Source organism: Pogoniulus pusillus, chromosome 35, assembly GCF_015220805.1.
Source record: "Pogoniulus pusillus isolate bPogPus1 chromosome 35, bPogPus1.pri, whole genome shotgun sequence".
Lineage (NCBI taxonomy): Eukaryota > Metazoa > Chordata > Aves > Piciformes > Lybiidae > Pogoniulus > Pogoniulus pusillus.
Window position 1 is genome coordinate 9,076,760 of NC_087298.1, and position 19,553 is coordinate 9,096,312.

Genomic DNA, 19,553 nt, shown 5'->3' on the forward strand with positions numbered 1-19,553 from the left:
TGTAAATTGTATTTGGAAGGTAACTGCTGTGGAGATCCACTTGCCTGCTTGCTGTCCTAGCTCACAAAACCCACGTCTAAAAGCCATGAGAACTTGTGGTTCAGGTGGCTCTTCTGCTTTATAGCATGACACAACCACCTCATCAAACTTCTGAAAGGTATTTGAGAAATCATTCAAAGCTTCAGTAAGAGCTCTTGGGAAAAAGACTGCTTGTAAAAGATAATTAAACTTATATCACCACGTGATCAAAACTAATCAAACAAGAGATCTGGAGGTTCAGGCACACTGACAGCAAGGCTACATCATTCTGCTCATCCTGATCCACAGGCGTATGCTAGTTTTAATTCGAGTTGATCGTACACAATCACGGCCCTTTGAACTCCTGAAAATTAAATGTATTCCTCTCAATTTAGATGAACATATGGAAATGTGATTGTGACACAAGTGGAAAATAAGTGTTAACCACCCACAGCTAAAGTACTACTACAATTTATGGCACTGTGAATGCAACACATTCAGATAATGGTACTGACATTTTAATCTATTTCTTCATTAAAGCTCAGTATCATTTTCAACAAGACAGATGAGGATATTCAGCAGAACTTTTGTGTACTGCAATTAACTGCTTATACAGACCAAAAAAAAAAAAGGGGGAATATGAGAAAGTGGGTAGCAAGAGTCCTGCTGTAAGAAAAACTGGACAAATTAATCTCTTACCAAGCCTAGAATTTTTACCAGAAACGGTGACCTCAGTGTCACATTCCAGGACACTCCTCCTGCCACTGGATTTATTTTTATATTTTATTTAATTTGTGCCACAAGATGTCCCTCTCACGTTGTAATTTTCTTAATATAGCATATTTATCTGGTGCAACAGTTCATGGGTTTTAACTTTTGACATTATTTCCTCCCACACAGACCTATATTCAAAAGCTTTTATTTTCTCCTCTATACTGTAAATGTCAGGTTCTTCTGTTTTTTTTTAAATCATTAAGTATTTCTCCACTGAGGGATTGCTGAGAGATTGCTGCAGGTCTGAGAGATTCAATAGTTGCTATTAATGCTTTTCAAAAACCTTGTCTGAGAAGTGGGTACTGTGTATTTCCCTGTGTATCATGCTATTTTTATCTCTTTTTTTTTAACCTGTGTGGTTCACTTCACAAATTTTCTACTCAACGATACTTTCTGCCCACCTATGGCTGTCAAAACCATGAAGTATTTCTCCTTCAGGTGTACATTAGTATCTGGACTGAGTCCCCAGTTCTCTTCTTCTACCTTTCAGTGGCTGGAAGCCTGAAAATTAACAGCCGTAACCATGATTGCCAAAGTCCTACCAGGAACAGATGTCTCTCAAAGGGATTGTCTAGATTGTTTTACCTAGAGTTTGCTTTCTGTCCCCAGTAGGGACATGACCTTAATTCACTGGGCTGGCTTTCATCCACACTCCCCACCAAGAGCACAGCAATCTGGAGTTGCTAAAAGCTTTATTATGGCACACAGATGGTGTGCAAATTCTCAAAAGTAATTTGTGGGAGCACCACAGTGGTGAAACTCAGACACGACCACAACAACAAAAGCACAGAATACAAAAAAACAAAGAGAAGCTGTCAAAGAAATAACGAGCAAATAATAAATACTATCATGATGACTAGAACACAATGAGCACACCTTAAGGCAGTTTCAATGCCATTTTTCATTTCTGATTCCAGAAGAGACCTAGACACACCCTTCACTGGTAGAACACATTTCTAATCATTCAGTAGCTACACAGCAAGATTAAACAAAAAACTATCCTTGCAGCAGTTAATTTGCAGAAGAACACAAAAAAATTAGATTTGCCAACCACAAAGGGCCAGAACTGCACAGGAGAGCAACAGCAGAAGTAGTACTGGGGTGCCTCCAACACCCATGTGCACAAGAGGAAAAAAGCAAATCCCTGAAAAAGACCAGAAGCTTCTGAAGCAGCTGTCAACACAGATCCTTATTAATTTGGGACTGTGCTGCCGCATGGGGTCATGAAAGCCTGACAGAAATCAAGTGCAGCTACAGGAATAGAGGTCAACGTTCTGAGAGAAGGGGCACTGGATTATGACTACTCAAGCAGGCTTACTGCATCTCCTACTTGCACTGAAGAGCAAAGGTTTTACAGCAACTCCTTGTGCTCCTGTGCTACGTCACAGCCATTTTCGATGCAGGGTAATGCAAACAATCACATGCTTGCCAAAGAGCAATGTCTATTAGTGACATGCAAACCATGGCGAAGCAGTACAAGGATAACAAAGCAATGTATCGCACAGAACCCTTGCCTTCACATAATTAACAAATTCTATTACTCATCTCAGACACATTTGCTCCTGTGCATTGCTGCACAGTGACTGTAACTGAGCTGCTATTTTCAGAGCAGTGAGAATCAGTCATATTAGATGATTTGATAGTTTTGAAGTTCTAAAGATGTGCAAACAAAAAAATTAAGGCCAAGGGACAGTGCAGTGTAATTCCACTGTTAGCACTTACTATATACAGTGGGTTTGCAAATGTTATCTTCCTGGGTCCTGAATTCATGTTGTCATCAGCCTCCCACATCATCTTTGTTTTTTTTGCCTGTTCTCATCTCAAGTACTTCCACACAACCACTGAGAACCCCCTTTGAAACCACACTCTTCTTCCACTGCCTGCAAGTTGAAGCAATTACAGTTCCACCGTGAAGCAACTGGACCCTTCTGCTCGCAACCTCTATCTATGCTACAGAAACAGCCACAGATCATTTTCACATTTAAGTCACCATAAGGCAAACACCCACAGCAGAGGGCTAATAGGGCACTACCAGATTAAAGGAGACTCCCTTTTCATTTGCTTGAGCTGGTTATTGCAGCATGCTAGAAGTACACTACAGACCTCATATGACTACAGCAGAGCCTGAAAATGCTCATTCAGTGGTTAATGTCTTAATTAGTTTCCACACTGAATGACTGCTGCAGGTATGGCTGATACTTCTGCTGCAGCACACAGTGCTGAGTTCACTTATTTTCCCTTTTAGTTTACTCCAGAGATTCTTCCAACACATTAGATCCAGGTTATTTCCTTTATCTCTGCCAAATGTAAATGAGTGGCAAGGTTTCACAGTTTTAAAAATGTAATGTCACACTATTGCTTTCTACCTCACAAAGATAGTAGCAGTTCGTGTCACCAACTGTGCCACAGAGAGATCAGCTTCTCCATGCTGATACCAAAACAGAGAAACAAGTGACACTGTCAACCACTCACTCGGCAATTAAAATAACACAACAGGCTAACTGTGATGCACGTCTTGCCAGAGCACTCAACCTCCACAATATTTGGATGATTTATTCACCACACAATCCAAGCTATAGCTCTACAATGCATCTACCCATATTAAGGAATTCAGATCAAGTTGCTTCTACATTCACCAAGTATGTCAAAGTAGTTCTGCCAGAATGTTTTTAGCTAACCTACTGTGATTCATTCAAATCACATAGGCTCCTTCTTGCATGATGCCAGCAGAACCCAAGTTTAATTTCAAGAACCCTTCTTGCCCTCGGAATAAAGCCTTTAACTGCTCTTTGCCAATCTGTGTCATCCCATGATAGATCTACAAAGGCTGATTCAGTTGTTTTGCCTTTTTAACTGTTGAATAATTAATCTGATATATTTGTACTAAAGTTGCATCATTAATAATTTCTCATATAGCCCTTCCAGACTTGCATGTTTGATGAAAGTAGTAAAACACAACACATCTATACAGAGAATGGCCAAATCCAAATGAACACTTTGGTTTTCTGGAAAGGGAAGGGACGTTTCATTTTGTGACCCGTTTGTTACTCTAGAACTTTGAGAAACACCAAATGCTGTCTGTATATACAATTCTTGTTTTCTTTTCCTGCATTACTGATGTTAGCATTCAAGATGAGAAGTTAAAAACTGCTGTCTAGTGCAAAAATGTCCAAAGTGTTCTTTTTTTTTTCTCCTGTCAGAAAAAGGCTACAATTTCAACTAGAACTGGATTTTTAGCATAAATGTTAAGACAATAGAGCAAAATGCAGCTTTCATTCAGAAAAGACAAACAAGCAAAGGAAATGAGCTCCCTGAATCTCTGTCAATTATGAAAGCAATTAATAGAATGCTCATTTTTTACTAACTCAGAACTTGTCTGAGCAAAACTGAAGTAGGACTATTAAAAAGAAAGCACTCTGAAGTTGAGACAATGCTACAACTAGTACCACATGTTACAGTTGTTCTTGTTGGAGGGAGGACTGAATCATCCTCACTAGCTGATACACTATACTCAGATCCACTGATGAACCCTTAAGGAAGAAGGTACACACTTGGACATCTCTGTATTTCCATTCCTCAGGAAAACAGATGAAAAAAGAACTCTACCTTTGTGATGAGAATTCGGTACTTCTCCACCAGGTGATCATTGTTGTGACACCCTGCCAGCAACTGCCACACTTCTCCTCTTAGGGCCTCAGGAACACCACTTCTCACCAACGCTGACAATGTCTTCGGCCTCACGCTCAAATTGAGGTGCCTGGGTGTTAAGTGAAGGCACTGTTACTATCATCCAAATGCAAGTAAACGAGTACATGAGCAACAACTAACCTGTGACATTAGATGTGTCAACTGACAGGAATTTCAAGACTGTTGACAGAGTAACTGAAATTCAAGTTATTAAAAACCAATCAAAACAACAACAATACACAGCAGAGATGGACTTTCCAAACTACTGCCTCGATTGTCATTAAATTTATAAAGAATATAAATACACAAAACACTCCAGCAAAACCTACAACTGGAGAACAGGTACCACACCATCTAAGATTCCAAGCTCAAGCTACACCAAAACACTAACTGGTTTGCAGAAGGCATGTACTGCAAGCAGGTAACCTTCTGGGTGAGAAGACAGGCAAGCAGAGCTACAAAAACATCTACCATGCTTAACCATGTGTTTTAGCAGCTTCTACTGTACAAGCTGGTCCCATCTAAACAGTTTCTTCAAGTGAGACCAGTGACAGCTCATAAATTACATCACAGTAAATTGTAAAAACCAAACTTACATATAATTTATGCAGCTGCAGAAAGCTAGGCTGAACAGTCCATGCATGGCTTATACATAAAACCCCAAACAACAGAGGCTTCTAGGTAAAATGATTAAGAGGACTGATAGACAAAACCAGGCAAAACTCAGAACTTGCATTAACTGCATTGTTCCTAACAATAAACTGGTATTAGTATTTGTTAGCAGTCTAGCAGACACAGGTGATCATGTTAGACAGACTGGGACTCCTTATTGCCTTTCTCCAGTCTACAGTGTTCCAACACAGCAATCTGGAGACTAGCAACGTGGACATTTAAATCAGTATAAATTGCACAGAACCTAGCACCATAATGCCCCCCTTCACTCTGCTTTCTCTAAACACTCATATTGATAGACTTACATATATTTATAGATCTTGTAAACACCTACAAAACTCCATTGCTACACACTAGGTTCTTCTGAACTATTTTGAAATGAGAAAACTGTGATTCAGCAGTTATGAAATACGAGCCAAATATTATTTAGAAATCACAAAATACCAATGTATATTTAATTCCTGTACAAATCTAATTACAGGATTCCAAAAGTCTAGCATGGAGCTACCTGAACTCTGATTTTTATGATGTTCAATCCTCTTATTTGAAAGCTCAAGGATCATTACTTCCAAATACTCGCTTTTAGTTAAGAAGGAAAGCCCTTTAACACATATTAAAGTTGTTGCCAGCATTAGCACAGAAGCACTTCATATCCTCTTAGAGCTGCCAAAACATTTTCAATGGGAGTCAGGTGGCTTAATTATCTCTGAGCCTTTGGAAGAATTACAAAAAAACTCAAGTTGAAAGAAACTTTCTCACAGCAGCAGATGTATAGAGCTCATATGTTAAAGATGTTTCTACAAGTCTAGGAGAGGGAGGCAAAAGGGCTCATAGATCACTCTACCACAGCCTTTCCCTTCTTACAAACATGTTCATTTCTGATGTTTGCTTTCCTACTATATAAGCACAATGTACTAGTGGAAAACCAAACTGGAAGTAAAGGTATTTATTCAAATAAGTACTAAGTAACAGCAGAAAATAAAATATAATGCTAAAGTTTTGCAGTCTTCATTTAAAGAGAATCACATCAGTATTTTTCCTCATCTAAAGTGCATGATTTATCCTAATCTCTGTGCTCCTGCTCCTTTGATCTAATATTCTGTTCAAATTTTTGATCTGCTGTATACCCCCAGCTATTCAGTAACACTAGGAAGCAGAAGGCAACAACTACCACCAAAGTGCAGCATATTTGTGCTCAATCTGACGTTGTGCCTGTCATCTCCCTTTGTGAAAAAACAACCAACCAAACACCCACCCCCAAGAAAAAAATAAACAACCCCAAACACAACCCATAATAACCCAACACTGAATTCTGCAACAACCAGCATCGCTTTCTTAGAATGGCTTAGGCTACTTCAAGATGAATAAAAGATACTTGATGAAAAGAGGACAGGTGTTATATTATCAACTTGACTGTCAAGAAACACTCTTCTTGTAAATTGCCATTTTCTAGGGAAAAAACAGAAGAGCTCATGCACTTCCTTCTTGGCAGGCTCTGGAACCCTCCTCTTTAGATACTGGAGGAAAAGCATGTTTGCTATCCAAGTACAAATCTCCCATATTCTTAAGCTACAGTTACTAAGATCTGACAGCTGCAGGAAAAACGAGCTGTGAACTACACCAGAATTACAAAAGGGAGTGGAAGTGATCTATGCAAAATAAAGTCAGAGAGCTGCATTTTCTCTATGCCACTTAGTTTCGCTTTGTAATAAAACCCCAGTGAAACCTACAGATAAGTAAAACATTCATCTTAAGAGAGAGCCAGCTAAAGACATGGGTGTAAATGAATTTCTATACAGTATTTCAGCCTGCACTCAAAAAAGAAACTACTTAAAACATCCTCTCTGAAGAAATCAGAAAACATGAAGCCAGAAAACAAGGGGTGCTGTAGGGATGATAGAGAACTAAATCCATACTAATCTCATCTCAGCTGGGTTCTGGAAATAACAAAAACACGAAGCAGGAGGAGTGAAAAGAACAAGAATATTCATAATTGTAACGTTCAGAATGTGATTTTGCCACTTACCATTTGGACAGCAGCTCCCCCCACGTCTCAAGAATTTTTTCTGCACACTCTTTAGAGACATCTCCAGAACCACTTAAGAGTGGTTCATCATTGTCTGCCAACAAAACAGAGGAGATGCTATGAGACAACAGCCATTACAGATTTAAATGTTGCTCTCTTAACTGCATCAGAGTGTGGTAATGCATTTGTGCATGCAACTGAGAGAGGCAGAAGCAGACTTGCTCTTGGAGGCACAGAGTGATGTGACAAGAGGCAGAAGACAAGCAGCAATATGTGAAATTTGGGTTAAAAATCAGGAAAAAAAATTATCATGAAGGTGATTAAAATGATACAAGGGCCCAGAGAGGCCACAGAAATGCCAATGGAGACACTCACAACACAACAGAACAAAGCTTTGGATAATCTGCCTGGTTGGAGTTACACTGAGGGGGAGGCAGGACCTCCAGATGTCTCTCCACAGAAACAATTCCATTATCCTACCCCGAACTTTTGCAAGACTACAAAAATTCTTAAAGAGCCCAATTTTCTCTAGGTGAAAAGCTACAGCACTATAAAGGCAAAAAAAGACAACAAAGATCAGCTTGGTTCCCCTGAGCAGCTGCAGACTTGTCAGCTGTTGCAGATCCATGACTGTTCACAAGGTTTTTACTTTAACCATTTAGAACTTCACTTTTTGAAAGCTAGTATTTTTGGTTAACTTACTTGCCTTAAACACCTTTGAGTGAAACACTATAAAAATTGTGGTGGATGGGGAGAATTCACATAGTCATAGCAACTCTTGTTCAAACCATTATCCATGTACTTCCAGATACTTCCACTCATAGGAGGTATCATATACAACCCCCACGTTTCACTGGTTCTGCAGACATTCTTTTTCATTAAACTTAAGCTTTCTCATCTGAACCTGTCAGCAAACTCTGGTTTGTTGCAAGTTGCATTAAGTAAACTAATATATATATATGGTCTAGAAAAGAACACTGCTGTGGTTTAGTGTAGTGGTTAGAGACTGCTAATGAGTAACACTTTGCAAATGAGTTAATTTTCAAACCAACCTTCTCTTTCTCCCTGCCGCACCCCAAGAAAGGGAAATTAAAGCACAGAAGTGAAACAAATTACTCAAGGCCACATGGAGGGCCAGCAGAAATTCAAGTCACCTACAATTCAACTCCGAGCTGTAAGGGCAGATGTTTATACACTCAGAACTAGACCACAGTTTGGTTTAAGAGATTTTTTTAAAAAGCAGAAAAAAGACCCTGAAAGTGCATTAAGTTTCAAGCTGGGCAGGTCCCAGTGTAGTTATGTATTACAGATGTCTATGCTCTGCTCTTCACTGAAGAGGCTGCTACTTGCTTATATTTTCAAATAATATCAGCTCCTCATTTTCACTCAAATCTGTTCACAGCTGCTCAGGGAGGGGCAGAAGCTACATGATAATATCAAATTTTTAGCAGCCTCCTTTCACATTGTTCCAAATATATCACACTGGAGGCTTCAGAGGCCTGAGCTGAGAAAAGCATAGCCAGAAAAGTGTCAGACAAGGGAGAGGCTGATCCAGGAATGCAGGGGTACTGGTTATTGAATACTCACTGCATTAAAGCAAGAGAAAAATTTTGCAAGCCAGATTCTGACTGGAAAGGATCTGACATGTTTCATAACTCTGTTATTTACCAAGTGCCCTTCCTTTTAAAGTATACAAAGCATACAACCCATTTCTTACCCTCTTCCTCATCGTCATCTGGAGGAGAAGGAATCATTGAGCCCTGTGACCCAGACTGAGGCAGGCGAAGAGAGGGACTTGCTGTAGTTTTTCTTCTCTCCCTTTCTGATTCACTTTCTAGGCACACGACTTCATATAATGTGTCTGAATTATTCTTTCTGTCCTTTTGCTTTATCTAGAAAAGAAGAAGTTTCATTTAACTGAGACAAGCCACACCCCAATCACTTATCTTTTTTTGGAATAGGAGAGATGAGAAACAATTTTAATCACATTCAACTGCAATGAAAGTGCAGTCCTTGGAGCACAATGAATGCATTACACAGACCTGCAAGTGCTTCTATCCCTAACACTCTAAAAAAACCTGTGAGCCCACTGCACCCAAAAGGCATGAATATATATTTTTTACAGGTAAAGCAGAAGCCACTTGGGTCTGCCAAGCAGATGCAGTTCATTTTTCAGCCATAAATGGACTGGACAGAAACAAATGTAGATTTCAAAAGGTTCCTTAATATGAAGCATATAAATAAAAAAAATCTTTATTTAAAGATTAGTGCAAAATTTAATTCTTTCTATTTATATCTAATTGCTTCCTTTAACTTTGAGTATGTGATGATGGCAGAAGGACACCTTTAATAGGAATTGTTTATTTTCCCACCATGGCAACTGTCTTTAGTGATGCTTCCAAGTAATATCTGTGGATACACTGCTGCAGGAACATAAATTGTTGAGTCCCCAAGTCTATTACGTGGCTCTGTTTTTCTCCTTAATTTTCAATGCTTTGATATCTTCCTTTCCTTTAAAGGAAGATTTTTCTTTGTGAAATGGTTCTAAACTTTAATACACTCTAAGGATTTAGAACTACTTTTTTTTTTTCATAAATAGATAAAAATAGAGTAGAAAAGGTGAAGAAAAGAGGGAAATAGGATTTATAATTATACTCTATGCTAAGCTCCCAAGTGCTCAGTTTTATCCTTTGGAGTATAAAAAAATTAAGAGAAATGCATCAAAACTAAAAATGACTAAAATCACTAAATGTAATCTGAGCAAATAAAATCCCTCTGCTTTCACCATTTCCGAATACAGAAACAGTGCCAGAGGAAGATAAGCCAATTTGATGCAGCTGGATTTTTAATAGGCTAATCATGCCTCCATAGAAACAGGTTTCCCTTCCAGACTTATCAGGCAGGACAGTCTACAGTTGTTGCTTCCACTATGAATTTTTATAATCTTCCATTTAGTAAACACTGGAAGTTGGATAACCTGACAGCACTGGTGGAAAAAAGGGAACTAGCTAAGATAAGCTACAATGGCTGTGAATTTGGTAAGACAAAAGATACAGAGTTAGCTAAGTAAGATAAGTTTCCTTTCAGCTGCCAAACAGAAAAGGCACTTGTTGGACGTTGTGGAGTATTTATAGCCCAACAGCCTTAACTGATCAACATCTCAAAAATACCCCAAATAAAAAGACTGATCTCATTCATGAAGAATTTTTCCACTTTAAATTTTAGAGGAATTTTTTTTTACAGAAAGTTTTCAAAATGTTTATTTATATTTTACTTTTAAAATAGGACAAACACAAAAATAATCTCATCTTTGTGGTTACCATTAATTGCTATCATTTTAAGTGCAAAAAGAACTAAGAGAATCCTTTTATTTAATTCAAAAGCTCTTTAAAGTAAGTACTCTTATTAAGAAATCAAGACTCCAACCATGCTTTTTTGGGCTGCACAAAAAAAAATTTATACCTTGAGAGTGCACACTGCTATTTGCTTGTGTATATTTCTATTTCTTAAAATACGTCAGAGCAATAATTTCTAAAGCAGGAGAATGGCAGATACTTCAAATACAGCCTCTCAGTGGCAAGACACCAGAACAGGTTGACCAGAGAAGTTATGGAGGCTGCAACCCAGGAAGTATTCAAAGTTAGGATGGATGGGGCCTTGAGCAATCTAGTCTAGTAAGAGGTGTCCCTGCCCATGGTGGGAGTTGCAACGGATGATCTTTAAGAGCCCTTCCAACCTATTCAACTATCTCTTTAGTGACTTGTATGGACCTTCAACTTTGCAGCCTTATTTTGAGACTAAGTCATTGCCTTCTGCTGTTATTAGAAATATCCTGGACAGAAATAATCCTTTCCTTCATAGAAGATAGAGTAAAAAAGAAAGTTGGGAAAGAACAGTAAAAAAAAAAATTAACAAGTTCTAGAGATTTTTTTTTATGGTTGCTTGGATTTTTTTCCCTTAGGGCAACCTTGGGGATTCTGTGAAATCGCTGCTTCCAACCATCTATAAAGACAAAACCAGACTTTCCCATGAAGTACAATTTTTTCCCCTTAATTCCAGGTGGATGTTTTATCATTTGTATGATAAAATCAATTAACTGACGCATCAGACAGCACATCATCAGGATTATAATAAAGCCTTTTTTCCCCTCTTAGCCCTTAATTTTACAGACTTATCCTACTACGCCCTTATGCAGGCAACAATCAGCATAGGCTCAGTTTGCAGATAAATCCTCTGTTTCTTTCATTTCTGGGGTTTGGCTGGAAAATCCTTAAGCCTCTATGAAACTTTGCAGCCTCAAAGCTGTCAATATTAGCTTTGAAATGAGGACAGCCAGCTTTTCTACTGGAAATTTAGATAGCCAACAACAATTAGCATAATGAAGGATAGCTTCTCAAATATTGAAGAGCATTTATTAAGCCCCTTGGATTCAAGAGAAAAACGTTGAAATATGAACATTATAGCCACAAAGACCTTACCAATTCTAGGGAGAAACAACCACAGTCACATTGTGATCTGCCAACAGGCACCAGTAACTACAGTTCACTTCCAATGCAATCATATTTATTCAGCTTTATACCATAAACCCACCTCTCAAGTCAATATAATTGACTATGTCACAGTTATATTTGAGAAATAACCTCCCAAATCTCAAGTTGACTGTGAAATTTATTTCTATGTTGAAGTATTACCTGTTTCAACTTCAGGAAAAAATTTTCAGTAGAGCTGCGTTTGCTGAATGGCCAAAACAACCTCTCATTGGGTGAACAAACTCTTACTTTAGTCTCCAGAATAAATCGAACAGGTTCCTGAACCTCAGTTATCACCAAATCCACAGCAGTAGTCATGAACAATACTTTATCTAGAGGAGAAAAAAAAAATCCAATGCAAGAGTACTCAAAGAAATGCTTCAAACAAAACAGACCATAACCTTTTTCCCAGTAATAAGAAAGAACAAAAGAAATTTGTTTTCAGAATTCATTTTTTTTCTCCCTAATTTAACACCTCAAACCCCCCCAGTTTTGAAGCAGGCAAGAAAAAAAGATGACAATGCACTACCCACTGGAGAGTAAAAGGAAGCTTAAGCCTTGAAGCCAAGAAAATTATCTTTCTAAGGAGAATAAAAATTTTACTTCTTCAAATTCCACTGAAATGTATCCAAAATCTTCATTAAATCTCATGAAAGAGCTGTATACTTCAATCCACTGTGCAGATCTCTTGTCATCGACGCTATATTTTACTTGTTTTCACAAATTATTTTGACAAGGCTTAAGTTCCACAGTATTGAAGGTAGCATTTAAGACCATCTCAGCTGTGAGATACAGAAAATTGACTCTATAACATGATGCCCCTAAAGGACGCAACAAGACTCAGTGACCTATGAGATCTCTTCTGGTACTAGATAACAAATTGTGCCCTTTAAGTAGGATGGCATTCAAGCTAGCAACAGATTGTGTCTAACTGCATCCAGCAGCTGACTTTACGACTTGGCCCAGTCGATTTCCGTTAAATTCCCCAATCACTGACATGCAACTGTGACAACAGATTGAAAAGAGAATCATTCAGCTGCCATCTTAAAAGAAGTAATGACAGATGTGTTTCAAGACTCAAGTGATGCAGCATCAGCTATTTTCAGGTTACAGTTGGGAGCACTTGTACAGGTATCCTTCTTTTCTAATGAAAAACTTGGATTCAGAGAACTCCAAACTGACCACGGAAACCAAGCCAAGAATGAATCTGCAACAGTCATTTAGTGCCATTCTCGAGGGGATTTTTAAAGAAGCTCTAATGGTATGCAAAGCATCCACCTCTTGTTACACCTATGCAGTCTCCTACTGAGATACAGTTATTCCTACAAGGAATTACCACTGAACACAAGAATTGTATTGTAGCACTCTGTAGGGTTTTATGTAGCGGCTGGCATCCTACTTTCTGAGAATATCTCCCATGAAGTTTTTTCTAAGATTCATCTGAAAAAAGAATTGATGCCCACTGCACAAAGCATTTGCCCTGTCTGGGGCAACCTCTTGCAAACTTCATACCTTTTGGTGTTTCTTCATTTACAAACTGGAAGTGTGGAGATTTTTGATTCCAGCTCCCAGTGATCACATATGATTTCCCATCAGAACTTTTACCCATGGATTCCTAGAAAGAAGGTAAGAAGTACTATGCAGTTCTATTTAAAATAAGTAAATCTCTAGATTATTAAGTTTTAGACACATAAACAACTACAGCACTGGCAGGAGAAGGGCAACCATCTGAGGTCCACTTGACACAGTCTTGTAACAGAGCTCATCTCTAAAGTAAAGAACAGAGTTCCCATGTGGTTTTGGGTTCATTATTACCATTTGGGCAGTCACTACTGTAACAAGTACTTCATAAATTCTAACAAGTTTGTTTTCACAATACAGTAGTTAGGGTAGTTGATCTCTACCATCATTTTACAGATGGAAAAGTGAGTCATAAAAACAAAGCACCTGGTAACCTCAGTGTTGTATTTAAGTCCCTCAGTTTTTACAGTGACAAGTATGCTATAAAACATTTGTAGCGTTCAAAGCACAGCTCTTTCATATTCAGCACTTCCAACAATAAGTTTCCATGTTTTTTTATTTCAGGCCCCTGAGAACAGTCATGACTAACTGCTAAATTGGACCACTCCCTTGACCAAGCACCAGGTCATGTTCCAACTGCAGCAGGGGCAGGGATTCAACCCAGGTGCTGAGAGCCTCCCCTTCAATAGCATAAGCTACAGCATCAAGCTCCATCAACAAATGTGCAGAACTGTCTCAATCTTTACAGTCTACCCTTACAATGTACAAAATTGCAATGAAATTGATTACTGAATATTGCTGCTGACAGCTCCTTACCAAATCTAAAAGGTGCATGTCACCACTCCGGACATCTTTCCCACGGCTAAGAAGAAGGCCAAAACATCTGCAAAGCCAGGAGAAAAAATAAAACTGCAAAAATTAGCTTGACTCATAAAACAACCCATTACCATTCCTTATCTCAATATGTACTGTCATACATTGCAAGCAGCCCATGAATCCAATAACAAATGTCAACAAACCTTGACATTTGAGAGAAGCATCCAGCACGACAAGCAAAACCATGTCAAGTCGACATTAAAAATGTCAGGCAAGATTTCAGAGCACATTTACAATATGATTTTTATCCTGCTTACAGGAGCCTGGAAAGTTGTTCAATTATCTTTGTTTGCAAGAGCAGTGTAGAACAGACAAAGCTACCAAGAGCTCTCTATCCTGCAGGACAACTTGGCCTCCGTTCTTCTTCCCTGTTTTGTTTTGGGATTTTTTTTCCCCTTTGGAGACATATTTGCATAGAATTTACCCTTTGATACAGACAAGAATCAGGAAATTCCAGATGAAGTGCAAGGACCTGTCTTTTATGGTTTCATTTCACAAAGACTTTTGGCCCACACATGTGCACTCCACTTCAGCCTCTGGTTTCCCACACTGTCCTCCTGCACTTCATTTCAGACTGTGCAGGCTGGCAGAAGCTGAATCTTTTTTCTGTGGTATGAACAGCACTAAACTCCTGTCAGTAGTTAAAACCTACTGGAGTATTTCTAGGCAGTGAAAGATTTGAAGTCTTAGGTCTCCTCTTTCTGACACAGACACTTCAATGCTTCAGAATTCCAGACTACGGCAGATTCAAAGCACATGTACAATAGTGGTGAGATGAAAGAAAGCAAATTGAAGTAACTCAGCCACACTGATTATAGCCTCAGTGTTTAACACTAACTGGCCACTGAAATAAAAGCAGTTATGTTCTTTACAAAGATTCTGAAACGGGTAGAGGGATGCAACCACTCATTCTAGAACAGATCTGTGCAAGTTGAGACTGAGCCTGTATTGTGTCCCTGCCACACACATGCTGACCAAACCGATCTGATCTTCTGCACAACCCCAGTCAGGAGAGGTGTGGCCTTAAATCACACGGATGGAGTGCTTACAGAGCAACTACTGATCTGCTGCCTCAGAGGAAGGAAAACAAAACATCAAACAGAAAAAGATTTTTTTTAAATCCATGAAATTACCTCTCAATAGCAAGTTCTTTATTAGTTGTCTGCTGGACATAAATCACTATCTTCTTATCAATGCCTTGGCGAAGCTTAAAGCATTGCCTGTCCTTGTCTTTGGGAACCGCACTGTGAGTTACCAGGAAAGGAAAAAAAAACCTCAGTGTCATTTATCAGTATTCTTCGCATGTATCAAAACCAGCATCAGACCCTTGGTGAAGCCAGCTTCTTAACCTAAAGTCACTCAAGACTTTTCTTTCTTTCACACATCAATCAGCATGAACGACGTGAAAGAAATGGCAGTAATTAAACAATGTCATTTTATCATTATTAGGTGAAAATCAAGGACACAGCTTCCGGAATAAAAACTGTAATTTTATGTTGTGGCTTAGTGTTGTGAGACTCTAAGCCCTTCAAGAAAATTTCTAAGTCTTGATTCTCCAGGTAACAGTAAGTATTATCTGTTAAGCAGTTACATCTAAGAAACAGCATATCTTTCACAAAGTAGGTGACTGCTGAAGAGCACATGAAGTCAAGTTTCAGATGATTTCCCTTATTTCTTCTCTAGAGAACACCTTCTCCTAAATGCTGCAGAGAGTATGCTGTGGTAGAAAAACCTAAACTCACCCTTCCAATGCAAACACACACACTGAAGTTCTAGCAACAATATTCCCTGCTAAGTAGCATAGTTACAGTGAACACCGAACAAACTGAGATCGTTGGGTTCTGATTTTAAGTCATGTTCCTTTTCCCCGGACACAAAACTAATCCTTATTTTATTTCAGACTTTCAAACTATGCATTGTTAACCCCAAGAGTTGCAAAATGGACTGTGCAGTATTACCCACAATTTAACACCTCCAGTAAAAACTAGATTTGTTTTCTGACAGCAGATGCTTGCCCAGGCCAGGGAATGGCAGAGCGCCTCTGACTGTCAGCAGGAGTTTTGTCTCCAGAGCCAGGACAGCGCATTTATGTCCTTAGAGCTGGGACACACCATCAGAGCTCATTTCCCTGGCAAGACAGAAATGCACTGTGAGTGACCCAGGCTGACAAGTGGAGGTAGATGAGCCAAGACAGAGTCAGGTACATTATCAGCAACTGAGTATGTGGAAAGTGTTCTCTCAACTTCCAGGTGAGTACTAGTCTGCACATGAAGGGTCACACAAGGATCAGTGTCAGACTGATAAAGTTTGCCATGTGGATTAAAACCTCTACTGTATGCTCAATGTAGGCAGGACTCTACTTAGCTGGAGGCAAAAGTCCATTTTTCTGCCTTGCATAGAGTATGTACTCAGCTTTTAAGCAAACGCCCTGTACCATCCTGACTGCAACTGTTTTGTGGCTGACAAGATCTATGGAAACATCTGCAAAGGCTGAGGTTCAGTCTACAGTCCATGCTGACATACTCAAGATAGCTAGGACTGAAATAGCTCTTTGCAGCACAACTTCTGGACACCCTGTAAGCATCAAACACTGGTCTGGCTCACACTACCTGCACTGCTGTGCCTATGCTGACATTGGTACCAAGCCAGTAAGATTGACCTTCACCCAACGCATTGCTGTGTGCTGCAGCTGTGCTTCCATCTGCCCTGCACGCCAGGGCTGCTGTCGCATCCAAGCCCAAGAACAGTCAGTATCTTTCAGGCTCAGGTCCTCAGCTAAGCTATTTTTCAGTTTCAACATTTGAGCAGTCCTTCAGAGTGCTAAACAAATATTGGATTATTTAATGGTATCTATTTACTTATTTAATAAATAAAAATTGAGCTGGATCTAAATCCATGAAGAGAAACATCTCTGAAGCTGTGGCTAGGAGCCAAGACGCTCACTAAGTCAGAGAATTTGGCAGACATGCTATACTGAAATAATGACAATTCAGCATATTACAGAACACTATAAATGGTGACATAAAGCCTCTAAAGGCACTGTGTATAGGCTAAGCAGAAAAGAAGTAACTTTTAACATGAACAAAAAAAAAGTCTTTCTAAAAACCATTAGACTTACCATGAAAACAGCATTTACTTACGCAATTTACTTATACAACTTCTACAATACTGCTCTAACACTCTGGCCCTACACCACTGCTTGATAATGACACTTGGTTCAGGAAGAACAAAAAAAGAAGTTCTGAGAAGTCAGAAAACAGAATCAGGTGAAAACAGAGTCTAGCTTTGTTCATGAAGATTTTTTGATACTGATAAAAAGAGGATGACTGAAAGAGAGTATTTTAATGAAATGGATCACAGCAAAACCAAGGAGAATTAACACTGGTGATCTTTGATACTGTATTTGAATTTTGCTGCCTGGTCTGCTTTAACTCATGCAGAGATCAGTTCTAAGAAATCACAAGGAAATGGGTACAGATGAAGGATTTATCCGTTACAATCTTAAAGTGCATGACAACTAAAAATCATAGTCACAAAAAGGAGGATAAGAAAGATGAGTATCCACTAGGACAAAAATACCAATGTCTAGAGGCAAAGCCATTCAAGAATTTACATTTCCTGGGCAGCACCGGAAGATTTGAGCTTGTACTGTACAACTCCAGTAACTACCAAATCACTAACATGTAAAGAGGAAAAAGTCCAGCACATATGAATTGCTCTACTACATTCTGCTCTCAAACTTCTCTAGAGAACTCTCTCTGATCAACATATTAAACTGAATTTATCCCATTCACGGAACAAATGCAAAGCTAATGACCAAAGTTGAAACACAGTGGTTTGTGTCCTTGTGTATTTGAACTGTCTGTCTCCACAAAAACATCTTTCCCATGACTTCAAGTAAGCAATTATTTAAAGAAGGTCTTTAAATGACATTATTACAATAAATTCTAGACACTCGCTGATCTCAAATTCACGACTGCATGGTTCTTTGCTAACACTGTGTTCCATAAGAGAGACAGATCTCTGTAGACAAAAGCCCCATTATGGACAACTACACCTTTATTTACTTCTGGAATAACTATGTGGGAACACGTCTGAGATCCTGATCATCAAGCTCTCAGCTGATGAAGCAGTAATTGCCCTGTGCTAGATATTAAATGTGCCTTGCGGCAAACAGAATTAGCTAAATACTTCCCTGGAAAGTAACTTTGGGGCCAGCAAAAAAGATTTTAACAAATCACATACATATCTTGGATTAATTTGAATAGAATGGGAACTCTAAAAAGCAATATTTAGGGGTCACTTCACATTCCCTACTCACTTTCTAACAGAAACAGATGCTGGATGACCAAGAATGAAAAAACTATACCTGAAATAACCTTTGCCATCATCTTCTTTGATTTCCAGTGACACGGAGAAGGTGAAAATGTCACTGTCTGGAGTCTGTGGGGTGGGAATGGCTGAGAGTGGAGTTTGTTTGGCAGAACGACGGAAGGCAGTGGCAAAGCTGTACAGTATTCGGCTCACCTGCATTTAGACACCACCAAGGAAAGGTCAGAAAGCAGCAGACACACAGAATGCAGCAGCTGAATCATGCCTGACTTGCCACTAAAGACTAAGATGAGAAGTAACTGCACAAATAGAATTCAGTTTTAGCATGTAATTAACTGTTTATCTCCACTCTTAAAAGGATAAGCTATTAAACGTGCATATTATTCTGTAACTGAGGCATCAGTTCTTAACTTCAGACAGACAACAGCCAAAAGTGATGAATTACATTACTCCTAAAGTGCCTGAAGTTCTTCAGTTTCATTTCTGTAATAACTTTTACACGTAGATAGTCATCATTTGACAAAGAGATTCAACTTACAGCCTCTTGGATTTCACATCGGAAGACATGAATCCTGAAGAGCTCTGCATTGTAGTGGCTTTCAGTGAAAGCAAAGCAATCGCTTTCAGGGGTTCCATCATGCCCTCGTACACAGAAAAGGATTTTATAGATTGGATAATTTTCTATTTCTGTGTTTGTCTGAGGATCTAAAAGTCTGTTAAAAGAGAGAAAGGAAAAACTCAAACCTTGCACCTTTAGAGGAATTATTTCTACCAGATATTAACTTACAAACATTATCAATGTCATAGCTACTGGAGAAAGTACATCACAAAGAAACTGCACCTGACTGCCATTTACTGCAAAGCTTGGTAAGACTATTTCTGTTGAACAGTATAAAAAAGTACAATGCAGCACACATTTCCACCAATAATTTCCCCACAGCTTTCAGGTCTTAACTTCCAGAAAGCTACACTAACATGCAGCAATGGACAGCCTCATCCTTGGTAAGTCTCTTGTAATCAGCCATTTTCCATCCCTACAAATTAAACTTTCCAGGCTATTTCCAAAGTGTACATCAACGCCCACTCCCACTATGGTTCTGGGGACACCTTGTGTCATC

The 19,553-nt window shown here is 39.0% G+C and overlaps 1 protein-coding gene across 4 annotated transcripts in view; it reads right to left on the reverse strand.

Moving 5' to 3' along the window:
• The window catches only part of RABGAP1 (RAB GTPase activating protein 1), a 75,407-nt gene that overhangs the window by 41,423 nt on the left and 14,431 nt on the right, over positions 1 to 19,553 (reverse strand). For all 4 annotated transcript variants that reach the window (XM_064171330.1, XM_064171333.1, XM_064171332.1 and 1 more), the window contains 9 exons: positions 18,974 to 19,148; positions 18,473 to 18,630; positions 15,237 to 15,347; positions 14,044 to 14,110; positions 13,219 to 13,321; positions 11,869 to 12,038; positions 8,895 to 9,069; positions 7,178 to 7,271; positions 4,399 to 4,549 (listed from right to left, as the gene is read on the reverse strand). In XM_064171330.1, the coding sequence (XP_064027400.1) occupies positions 4,399 to 4,549; positions 7,178 to 7,271; positions 8,895 to 9,069; positions 11,869 to 12,038; positions 13,219 to 13,321; positions 14,044 to 14,110; positions 15,237 to 15,347; positions 18,473 to 18,630; positions 18,974 to 19,148 (1,204 nt within the window). The remainder of the gene's footprint in view (positions 1 to 4,398; positions 4,550 to 7,177; positions 7,272 to 8,894; positions 9,070 to 11,868; positions 12,039 to 13,218; positions 13,322 to 14,043; positions 14,111 to 15,236; positions 15,348 to 18,472; positions 18,631 to 18,973; positions 19,149 to 19,553) is intronic.